Source organism: Girardinichthys multiradiatus, chromosome 21, assembly GCF_021462225.1.
Source record: "Girardinichthys multiradiatus isolate DD_20200921_A chromosome 21, DD_fGirMul_XY1, whole genome shotgun sequence".
Classification (NCBI taxonomy): Eukaryota; Metazoa; Chordata; class Actinopteri; order Cyprinodontiformes; family Goodeidae; genus Girardinichthys; species Girardinichthys multiradiatus.
The window spans coordinates 25,456,675-25,469,086 of record NC_061813.1 but is presented as its reverse complement, the minus strand read 5'-3'; the positions used below and the strand labels follow the sequence as shown (position 1 = coordinate 25,469,086).

General features: G+C 39.3%; 1 protein-coding gene across 1 annotated transcript in view; it reads right to left on the bottom strand.

Moving 5' to 3' along the window:
* The window catches only part of oxsr1b (oxidative stress responsive kinase 1b), a 73,999-nt gene that overhangs the window by 24,411 nt on the left and 37,176 nt on the right, over nt 1–12,412 (bottom strand). Inside the window, exon 4 of the mRNA XM_047349441.1 lies at nt 7,721–7,862. Within this exon, the coding sequence (XP_047205397.1) occupies nt 7,721–7,862 (142 nt within the window). The remainder of the gene's footprint in view (nt 1–7,720; nt 7,863–12,412) is intronic.

Genomic DNA, 12,412 nt, shown 5'->3' with positions numbered 1-12,412 from the left:
TTCTTGGTTGAACCTATTTATGACAGGAGTAATGAAAAATATTGCCAATGAAACGTTTGATTACATCTTATATAATTTGTTTTTTGAAAAAGATGCATACATTTTCCATTTACAAATATGCTTTTTATCTATCTGTTTATGATTTATACCACTAGCCCAGAGGCCATTTACGGACCTTGGTTTAATTTTATGTGACCCATCACCGAATAGTACAAATGTGACGCTTCAGCAAATGGCAGATGATGCAGATAAGAAACTTTTCGTATTATCATCGGATGAGATTTTAAAGGACAAATTTATATCTTCTTAAATGGAAAGTTTTTAGGTACAACACAAAGTATTTTTTTCTTTTTATTCATGCTTTTTTCCTGCTATCTTTTTATCATAGTAAGTAGAGCCACAAACATCCAGCGACTTTTTACCCAAAAACAAACTTTGGCCACACCCACTGATCAAACACGGCTAAATACAGCAAAGGTCTTCAAAGAAAGTTCTTGTTTTTGTTGCTGGGAAAACACCAACAATATTTTCTAGACCAAAAAAATAGAAAACATCCAGACCAAAAAGTTACGAAATCTGAGACCTACAATAAATTGTTATTTTCTACTTCATTTAATTAAATTATTGCATGTTTAATTTATTGCTGAGCAGGTAAAACAATAAAAAAATGTAAATAAATTAAAAAGAAATCACAAAAATATATCATAGGAGAAACTATGACCAGTGGGTCCTTTTTAACGGAGCCCGCAAGGGGACATGGGGGAATTTTTTTATTTTGCGTCCCCACGCAATACTTTTGTGTTCGCTCGCAATACTTTTGCGTTCCCACGCTATACTTTTTGCGTTCTCACGCAATAGTCTTTGCGTTATCTCGCAATACTTTGTGGGAGACCCGTTTTTGAGATTTATTGAGTTTTATTTTGAAATCGGCCTTAAATAAAAGGATCTTCAATCAGACTTAAAGACAGTTATTATCCACATGCTGTCAAACTGCTGAACTCTGGACAATAATACTGCACGAAACCACATCTGATACTTTTTTGCTTATTACTGCTGCATTATGTGTACTTTTTTTGCACGCCACTTTTGTTTTTATAATGATTTGAACAGTTCGTCTTATCCTAAGCATTTAATCGCATTGTTGACCGCGTGTTAACCTGCATATGACAAATAAACCATACCAATGCCATATTAGTGCTGTTTGTTTTGTGAGCAGTTTGTCATCTGTGCTGCTGTTCCAAAATGCACAGCTTTCTCAAGGTGATTAACAACTTTTGCGAGCGAATGCAAAAGTATTGCGTGGGGATGCAAAAGAAAAAAAATTTCCCCATGTCCCCTCGCGGGCTCCGTACCTTTTAACTTGGTTGACCCACAGTGCAAAATAGTTGGACATCGCTGTATTAGTAAATTATGTATACCGTAACTGTGCAATGAGAAGAAAATCGGGGAAAAAAAAGGCCACAAGTTCTCCATCTACTTTAGACGCCAAACTATTAAACGTAGTTCTCCAGTCATTCATTAGCTGTAGGAAATCTAAAGTTTATAGAAGGTAATTCACAAGTTCAAGTATATCAATTTCCATTTCAATACCCGTAGCTCAGCATAAAAATATGTAAAATAGGGTCATTTGGACACCGTGCCATTGAGTGACCCAGGTATGATATTATAGACAATGTTGCTGAGGCTGTACAAGTAGCATCATCTTAAGAGCAACTGTATGGAAAGTGAAAGCATCATGTAGATTAAGACATAAATTAGTTGATGCCAAAACAGCCCTAAAGGTTAAGTGAAAAGTAAAATGGCATCGCATCGGTGCAAATATGAACATAAATGATGGATTATGTGACAGCTATAAAAGGAGGGGGAGGACAAAAGTTAGCTTGTTCACTGTAGCTATTGTCAGGGTAGCTTGAAGCAAAGCAGCTAAGCTTTAAGATGTAGACAGACTCCTTGTTTATGCTTTTGGGTCACTCCTAAATGCTTCAAATCATTAAACCGATTTTAATATTAGACACACCTGAGTAAATAAAACAAATAGTTCTTAAATATTAAAGACTATAAAAAAAAACAAAAAACAACCCAAACCTACCTTAACCCCAATGTTTCTCCCCACACCTAATAACTGATTGTGCCAACATTTGCCATCAAGCGACCAACCTGGTCTTATGTTTTCACATAGGACCAGGTTGGTTTGGATAGTTTTTTCCTTTATAAATAAAATAATCATTTGCCATTTGCTCTGGCTATCTTTGTCTGATATTAATATCAGTTTGATTATTTAAAACATCTGAGTGTGACAAATAAGCAAAAGCAGAAGAGGTCTGATACAGGGCAAATAGTTCAGCTTGGCTCGAAAAGTAAGTGTGTGTGCATAAATGAGTTTTGGTTTTACTGTAAACAAATAATGTGCAACATACATGTGTAATAATGTGCTACTGTACTTGTTCCAGGGCCTACATTTCCTTTACGCTATCCTTTGAAAAATGTTATAATCAATAATCAAGCAGAAACGTACCAGGTCTGGCAGTGGGTTTAGTGAATCTGCTTTAAATTATAGGTTCATCTTAAAGTATTTAAGAGGAAAAAACTGTTTAAAAGGGCATTTTTTATTTGTCAGACTGATGAGGTTTTTCTGGCCAGTTTTACACATACAACACCACATAATACTTAGAAACATGTTGCAATTATAAAGCCAAAAGTATTTAAGTATTTATGGTAAAGTTTGAAGTTATGACTTGCCCAGATTTAGTGTGTTTGTTTCACCGACATCTTTAATTGAAGAGCATTTCTGCAAAGGTGATATGCTTCTTTTTAACTTTATCAAAATTCATTGAACAAAAGGAATGTTTCAGATACAAACTGTTAATCTAATGTGGCTTTCTGCTTTAATATCCTTCCCTATAATATATGTAAAAACATAATTCAGGAAGAGTGATCAATCCAATCTTGGTGCGTTCATTTAAAAACCGAGGAGCCTTTGGTTTAATGCAGCAGACCGTAATGCTCAGAGAGAAAGGCTGCAGAATGCAGACATTCATTAACATTCACAAAAGAGGAAGAAGAGGATGGAGGAGGAGCTGCTGACACAATGCACCATGTAAGTTCAAGCCTTAGCAGATGGGTTTAAAAGCAGTCCTGCAACGAATTGTTCCTACAATAGTTGTTGCACTGCATTGATTTTAATGCGTTCACTCAAATTAAATCAAAATCCTGAAGTTTTGCCTGAATTCAGAAGGTGAAAAATGAACAGCACACGAGTCATAAAGTTATGACATCTTGAAATATTATCCAGCTTGCGGCCAGGTGGGAACGGCAATGGTATGAAACTGTCGAGGAGATTTATCATTCTCATCTGGCAGCCATGCACCTTGCAGCACCAACAGGTCATCTCCTAAGACATTACATCCCAGTGCCAGGCTCACCGTGTTCTAATAGGGCTGTAAAACAGGGTTTTATTGGATGCTTTGTGGGCAATATATAGGCATAAAATAACCTTTTCCATCCTTACCCGTTTAAGAATACCCTTATGGCCATATAATTATCTTTCCCATCAAACTACATTTCATAGCTTTTTTCACACTGCTAAATTTCCTTCCCATACGCTATTCACTGTGAACACAGACACATATAAAGCATCTCTAACAGAGACAACAAATATCAGTCATTTGCTGTTCAAACATCTTTTGGGCAAAGTATAATGCCTTGCTAAATTATTCATACCCTTTACACTTTCTACATTTGGCACCTTACTCCTACAAGAATATTTTGATGGGATTTTATGATAGACCGACACAGCGTGTTGCATAATCATGAAATGGAAGGAAAATGATACATGATTTTCTCCATTTCCTAAAATTTGGGGTGTGTCTCTACAAACTTCAAACATCAAGAGATTGAAATTGATGCCCCTACTTCTTTGGCAAAATGCTTGAGCTTAATCAAATTGGATGCAGACCATTCAGTTTTAGGTCTTGCCATAGGTTTTTAACTGAATTTTAGGTATGGACTGAACTATTCAAACACATGAATAAGCTTTGATCTAAACCGTACCTTTGTAGTCCCGGCTGTATGTTTAGGGTCGTTTTCCTGCAGGAAGATGACATTTTCCCCCCAGTCTCAGGTTTCTTGCACTCTATAAAGGATTTCTTCCGGGCCCGGCAAGCATTTAGCTTCATTCATCTTAATGTCATCTCTGACCAGCTTCCCTATCTGTGCTAAGACAAACATCCTCTGCGCATGATGCTGCCACTACCATGCTTCATGTTGAGAATGGAGATGCATAGTGTTAGTTTTCAGTCACACAGAGCATTTCGCATGTAGTTTAGTTTTGTTTTCATCTGACCAGAGCACCTACTTAACCAAATGTTTCTTACCAACATGGTTTGTAGCTGGCTATGCTTTAAAAGTGGCTTTTTCTATGCCACGTTTCTATCAAGGTTGCATTTGAGGAGTGCATGACTAATTAGTTGTCCTGTCAAACGGACAGGATGATCTGTGCAGCTCCTCCAGAGTTACCATGGCTCTCCATGGTACATCTCGGAATAATGCTCTCCTTGTCAGCGTAGGTTGACAGCTAAGTCTTGGTAGGTTTACAGCAGTCCCAGTCTCATATCTGGAGGTGTGCTGTGGGAGATATATGAAGCCTGGGATATGGTTTTGTAACGTAAGCCTGCGTTGAACTTCTCCACAACCTTATCCCTTACTTGTCTGATGTGGTCAATGGTCTTCAAGATGATGTTTCTTCACTAATTCTCTAACGAACCTCTAAAGCCTTTAAAGAACAGATGCATTTATAGAGATAAAACAGCAAACAGGTGGATGCTTTCACTAACCTGGTAACTTCTGATAACAACCGGCTGCTCAGTTTTATGAAGGTGTATCGAAGGAAAGGGAGCTAAATACAATGTATGCACCATTTTGTTGTTTTTTTTCCATCTTACTTCCGATTCACTATTAAGCACTAATTTGTGTTGGTATATTACCTAAAATCCCAATATAATACATTGAAGTTTGTGGATGTAACATGACAAAATGTTACCATCAATACGTTTGCAGGGGCACTGCGTCTTATAATTCAAAATCCCAGCTGAGGCGTGGAGGCTAATTTTCTTCAGTTTAACTGAAAATATCTGCTACTACTCCCATAAATGTAATATAATGTCCACCTGCTGTCAACATTTCAGCCTCAATAACGACTTTCCAAGCTACTGAGAATGAGGAGGTGGAAAACTTCACCGTCTTGTGGTAAATGCCTCCAGCTGAGGCTTCCAGCACAGGCAGTGAGGCTCTAATTGCTTTCCGGCTGTCCAGTGCCAGATGGAAGAAGTCATGTGACATTTGTCTCATTCTTCTTGTTGTCGTGAAGCCTCAGTCCCTGAGCTCTTTCCTCATCCTGACGCCAAGGCTCCATCTCCACATGAGATTAAACACTCGGCTACAGATTCAACTAACACACAGGCCCCTCCTCGGTTACAATGCAAATTATTTTCAGTTCTGTAGGACGACCTCAACCTTTTTTTCTCACACAGCTGAGAGCCTGAGGATAAAGAGATCTGGTGGAGACATGATCTTTTGACATTTCTTTAATGTCTTCTTAAAAAAAAGGAGCAACAAGACTGTTTTCCTTTGCCCTCTTTGTTTTATTTGGTTCTTAATGTTAGCTTATCGCCATAAACGTGAATACATGCATCCAGAGGAGGAAGCAATCTGCAGAGAATTTACCCTTCAGCTTTCCTGGTAATTTAAATGTTGTTGACAGGCATATTCCTTATTTCTACTTAAAGGACCCAGAGCCACAATAACACAGTGGGCAGTTTATTTCTGGCTTTTCCACGAAATAATAAGGGAATGGAGTTTGAATAAATCCTTTAAGCTGGAGAGGGAATCATTTAAGATGGCCACTGTCTCAGCTGAACTGCCTGATATTCATGGAAATTAAAAATGATTAATAGCAATTAGTTTTAAATCATGAGCACTTTATGTCAACCTTAAAGAGTTATAATCAGATTTAGAGACGCATCTGAGTGACTCATAATCTTCATCACTTTCTCAGCCACTTGTTTCCTCCAAAGCCAGCAGAAGTCATTGTGCTTAATTCTAACAATTATGAAGCTTGACATTTCAGCTTGAAAATGCTGGAAATGAAATAAAAAGGTAAATTCAAGCAGAGCTCAAAAGGTACTTGTATGAACCACAGTCTCAAGCTTTGCATCATCAGTAATATTCTTTAAACCCCTTCTTAACCCTCGCCCTGACAGCTGTCAGCCATAGATTTACATGTAAAAGTGGTAAGAAAAAAAACAAAAACCTTTACCTGTGAAATGTTTGTTCCGATGGATATATATATATATATATATATACACACACACACACACACATACATACTTATATATAACCTTACTGTTGTTTGCTGCAGGTAAGATACAGCCTATCCATAACTGATTCAAATAGAAATTATTTGGCATTTTAATTAAACTGTTTATAGTGATCAATAGTGGCATGGGTAAGGGTTGTCTTCCGTACTATAGAGTCGCAAGAAAATGCATTTTACTGATTTTAATATGTTTTGTGCACACGCGGTGTATGCGTTATAATATTAAGAAGCAGACAAATGCTAGTACAAAAAGAGAATCAGCCGTTGCTCTGTACACAGGGTTCCTATGCAGCTCTCATGTTTGATTCTCATACTAATCTAAACACAAAGCTTTCCGTGCTTTAGGTGTAAATAGATGGACGCACCGTTGGAAGAATTGACAAATGGATGGATGAAATATTTTGACAATAGGATGAAAAAAAAGAGGTAGGTGAACAGATAGATAAAAAGATGGATGATAGAATAGATGACAGGTAAGAGTTGATGGATGAAAGGTTGGAAAAATAAAAGGATGAAAGAAAAGATGGATAAACAGATGGGTGAACGAACTGATGGAAACAACATTTCGACAAAGCCACGCAGAATGAAAACTGGAAATACAAAGAATTTTCCTTATTCTATTTCTTTTTCAAAATTTATCCGGACCTGGAAATTACTAATTAAATTCTATCTTTTTCCAGATTTCAAAGGGACCCCGAGTATAACTGCAGGGCTTTCATTGAGGACATGCCCAACTATAGCACCAACACATTTAACCTGAAGCATATGAATAGAATAACCTTCATCATGGACATTTTATGACAAGTCAATCAAATTAAAACAAACTACTGACAGAAAAACAACACCAGTTCTTCATTTGGATCCCAAAGTAACTGGAATGTTTAAAGTCAAAATGGTTAATAATCTGTGATCTGATGAATGACCACTGCCACTCATCATACTGAATAACCTATTTAGAAAGAACTGCGAGATCCCCACATTGATCTTAATAATCTTTACTTCCAGATAGTTTGTCATCATGAAACCTAATGTGGTTTAGAAGTGAAAACCTCCTTCAGATGCAATGTTTAACATTGTAAAGGTACATAACACCCCTCTGAAACTTGACTGCAGGGTTTCTACTCATTTTTCAAGTACACTCAAATTTCCAGAGTTCTTTGTCATTTTTTAGAGAAGTTCAAAATAACCTATTCTATTGGGGTCAGGCTTAAAGCAAAAACAATGAACGGATGGATTCTTACCCTAAGTAGAAGGCATAAGGTGAAGTCCAATAAAACATGTACTAATAAGAGCTGAAATGTCCCCAGTGTCAGGTTTATCTTGGCCCCAGTTCCGGGGACGGCCTACCTGTGGATCTGCCCGTTTTTGTGGAGGTACTCCAATCCCTCGAGCACGTCCTTCAACACAGTGGCTATGCTAGCCTCGTCCAGGACGCCGTTCTTGTGCTCGCCGCGTGAGATGATGTGCTTGATCACGTCCAACACTGAGCCTGGCAAACAGACGAGACAAAAACATGGCCAACCTTAACAAGCTTTGTTAAAATTGCACAGCTGTAACTGTGAAAAAATAAAATACAGCCAACACACCAGTGTAGAAAAAGTCATCTTAGATTGGTTAGGCTGGGCATACAGTTAAGATAATTTATCAATAATCCTATTTTGTTAATTTGATCTTTTATTTCCTCTTTCCAAAACATGGATTACTCTGGAGGAAAATCTAGACTCTTTTTACTGTAAACAGCATCATAATTATTTAATTTGGCCATGAGAAAACAAGCAAAAAGAGCACTTGATTAAGGCCTAGATTCAAGTTTAATAAACACTTTCCTTTTCCTGCTAATAATATCTAAGATCTGAATGTCAAAGCAGCACAGTATTCATCTACAGGACTCAGATTTACAAACTAAGAAATTAAAAGGGATTAGTAATTAAGACGGGATATTTCACCTAAATTACAAACATGATACAGTGATGAATATTAAAAATGAAATGGAATCAATGAATGAAAAACCAGCAAGATTGCAGGTTGCGATTTGTGACTACAAATCAGACAGACGTCTTTGTCTTCACTGAATGCAGAGTCAGGGGGGCTATGCTGACTAAACCTGGCCCAGAGAGACAGGTCGCCCCGTCTCTCCCAGCCTGGCTCCAGCTCCACAAAGGAGAACTCCCACTGAAAAGTCAGTTTGCCATTTCCTTTGTGCACCTTTCCAAGCAAACAAATGGGAAGCCTCTGACGAGAGGTCCACTTTTTGCTTTAGGTTTGACAGAAAATTGTGCAACACTAGTGAATAGAGACAAAGCAGAGAAGTTGAAATGAATGTGACGTGCTTGACAAGCTTTATTGTGACTGAGACAACAGCATAAACATCACACTGCTGCTATGTTTTCTCTGCCTCTCTTTTGCAAACAACATCAGCTGCAGCACAGCCAAACAACACCTGGAAATGGTCCAGAGGTGACAAAACTCCAGGATCAAATTTATTGGGTTTCTCTGTGGTTTTTAAATCAACAATGTCTGGCTCAGAATTTGAAGATTTGAATTGTGTTGAAAACCAGGATGTCTTCACCTTCAGCACTTGCAGCATTACAAGTGCAGGACACCTTAGACTAGATGATGTTACTGCAGAGCCACAGATAAAACAAGAAAGGCTAGAGGGGAGCTTAATGAATTCTTCATGATTTGGCATTCACTGAGCCAGAAACAAGGAAAGGCTGAGAAAATGTTGCATATAAACAGCCCCAGAACTTTCCCAGGTTGTGTCATGTTCTAACCATAACCTTCAGTGTATTTTGATGGGACTTTATCTGACTGTTCAACAGAAAGTGGTGAAGAGCTGTAATGCAGAAGGAAAAGGATAGATGTTTACCAGTATTTACAGTACAGACCAAAAGTTTGGACACACCTCATTCAGTGAGTGGGAGATGGACAGACAGATAATGCAGGCTCTGCTCAGGGCTGTTGTGATCAAGAAAGAAGGGAGATCCCAAAAAGCAAAGCTTTCCATTTTACCTATTTGTCTTCATTCTGACCCTCACTTATTGTCAGGAGATATGGATCAGGTCCGAAAGGAGGAGATCCCAGGTACTTTTTAGAATTTATTGGTAAAATATACAGTACAGACCAAATGTTTGGACACACCTTCTCATTCAAAGAGTTGTCTTTATTTTCATGACTATGAATATTGTAGCTTCACACTGAAGGCATCAAAACTATGAATTAACACATGTGGAATTATATACTGAACAAAAAAGTGTGAAACAACTGAAAATATGTCTTATATTCTAGGTTCTTCAAAGTAGCCTCCTTTTGCGTTGATTTCTGCTACGCACACTCTTGGGCATTCTGTTGATGAGCTTCAAGAGGTAGTCACCTGAAATGGTTTTCACTTCACAGGTGTGCCTTGTCAGGTTTAATAAGTGGGATTTCAAGCCTTATAAATGGGGTTGGGACTATCAGTTGTGTGGTGCAGGAGGTGGATACAGTACACAGCTGATAGTCCTACTGAATACTGTTAGAATTTGTATTATGGCAAGAAAAAAAGCAGCTAAGTAAAGAAAAACGAGTGGCCATCATTACTTTCAGAAATGAAGATCAGTCAGTTGGAACAATTGGGAAAACTTTGAAAGTGTCCCCAAGTGCAGTTGCAAAAACCATCAAGCGCTACAAAGAAACTGGCTCACATGAGGACCTCCCCAGGAAAGGAAGACCAAGAGTCACCTCTGCTTCGGACGATAAGTTCATCCGAGTCACCAGCCTCAGAAATCGCAGGTTAACAGCAGCTCAGATTAGAGAACAGGTTAATGCCACACAGAGTTCTAGCAGCAGACACATCTCTAGAACAACTGTTAAGAGGAGACTGTGTGAATCAGGCCTTCATGGTAAAATAGCTGCTAGGAAACCACTGCTGAGGACAGGCAACAAGCAGAAGAGACTTGTTTGGGCTAAAGAACACAAGGAATGGACATTAGACCAGTGGAAATCTGTGCTTTGGTCTGATGAGTCCAAGTTTGAGATCTTTGGTTCCAACCACCGTGTCTTTGTGCGGCACTGAAGAGGTGAACGGATGGACTCTACATGCCTGGTTCCCACCGTGAAGCATGGAGGAGGAGGTGTGATGGTGTGGGGGTGCTTTGTTGGTGACATTGTTGGGGATTTATTCAAAATTGAAGGCATACTGAACCAGCATGGCTACCACAGCATCTTGCAGCGGCATACTATTCCATCCGGTTTGCGTTTAGTTGGACCATCATTTATTTTTCAACAGGACAATGACCCCAAACACACCTCCAGGCTGTGTAAGGGCTATTTGACCAAGAAGGAGAGTGATGAGGTGCTGCGCCAGATGACCTGGCCTCCACAGTCACCGGACCTGAACCCAATCGAGATGGTTTGGGGTGAGCTGGACCCCACAGTGAAGGCAAAAGGGCCAACAGGTGCTAAGCATCTCTGGGAACTCCTTCAAGACTGTTGGAAAACCATTTCAGGTGACTACCTCTTGAAGCTCATCAACAGAATGCCAAGAGTGTGTGAAGCAGTAATCAAAGCAAAAGGTGGCTACTTTGAAGAACCTAGAATATAAGACATATTTTCAGTTGTTTCACACTTTTTTGTTTAGTATATAATTCCACATGTGTTAATTCATAGTTTTGATGCCTTCAGTGTGAAGCTACAATATTCATAGTCATGAAAATAAAGACAACTCTTTGAATGAGAAGGTGTGTCCAAACATTTGGTCTGTACTGTATATTTTACCAATAAATTCTAAAAAGTACCTGGGATCTCCTCCTTTCGGACCTGATCCATATCTCCTGACAATAAGTGAGGGTCAGAATGAAGACAAATAGGTAAAATGGAAAGCTTTGCTTTTTGGTATCTCACCTCTTTCTTGATCACAACAGCCCTGAGCAGAGCCTGCATTATCTGTCTGTCCATCTCCCACTCAATCCTACCAACACTCATGAGAAAGACACCTACAGGTCCTTCTCAAACAATTAGCATATTGTGATAAAGTTTATTATTTTCCATAAAGTCATGATGAAAATTTAACATTCATATATTTTAGATTCATTGCACACTAACTGAAATATTTCAGGTCTTTTATTGTCTTAATACGGATGATTTTGGCATACAGCTCATGAAAACCCAAAATTCCTATCTCACAAAATTAGCATATCATTAAAAGGGTCTCTAAACGAGCTATGAACCTAATCATCTGAATCAACGAGTTAACTCTAAACACCTGCAAAAGATTCCTGAGGCCTTTAAAACTCCCAGCCTGGTTCATCACTCAAAACCCCAATCATGGGTAAGACTGCCGACCTGACTGCTGTCCAGAAGGCCACTATTGACACCCTCAAGCAAGAGGGTAAGACACAGAAAGAAATTTCTGAACAAATAGGCTGTTCCCAGAGTGCTGTATCAAGGCACCTCAGTGGGAAGTCTGTGGGAAGGAAAAAGTGTGGCAGAAAACGCTGCACAACGAGAAGAGGTGACCGGACCCTGAGGAAGATTGTGGAGAAGGGCCGATTCCAGACCTTGGGGGACCTGCGGAAGCAGTGGACTGAGTCTGGAGTAGAAACATCCAGAGCCACCGTGCACAGGCGTGTGCAGGAAATGGGCTACAGGTGCCGCATTCCCCAGGTCAAGCCACTTTTTAACCAGAAACAGCGGCAGAAACGCCTGACCTGGGCTACAGAGAAGCAGCACTGGACTGTTGCTCAGTGGTCCAAAGTACTTTTTTCGGATGAAAGCAAATTCTGCATGTCATTCAGAAATCAAGGTGCCAGAGTCTGGAGGAAGACTGGGGAGAAGGAAATGCCAAAATGCCAGAAGTCCAGTGTCAAGCACCCACAGTCAGTGATGGTCTGGGGTGCTGTGTCAGCTGCTGGTGTTGGTCCACTGTGTTTTATCAAGGGCAGGGTCAATGCAGCTAGCTATCAGGAGATTTTGGAGCACGTCATGCTTCCATCTGCTGAAAAGCTTTATGGAGATGAAGATTTCATTTTTCAGCACGACCTGGCACCTGCTCACAGTGCC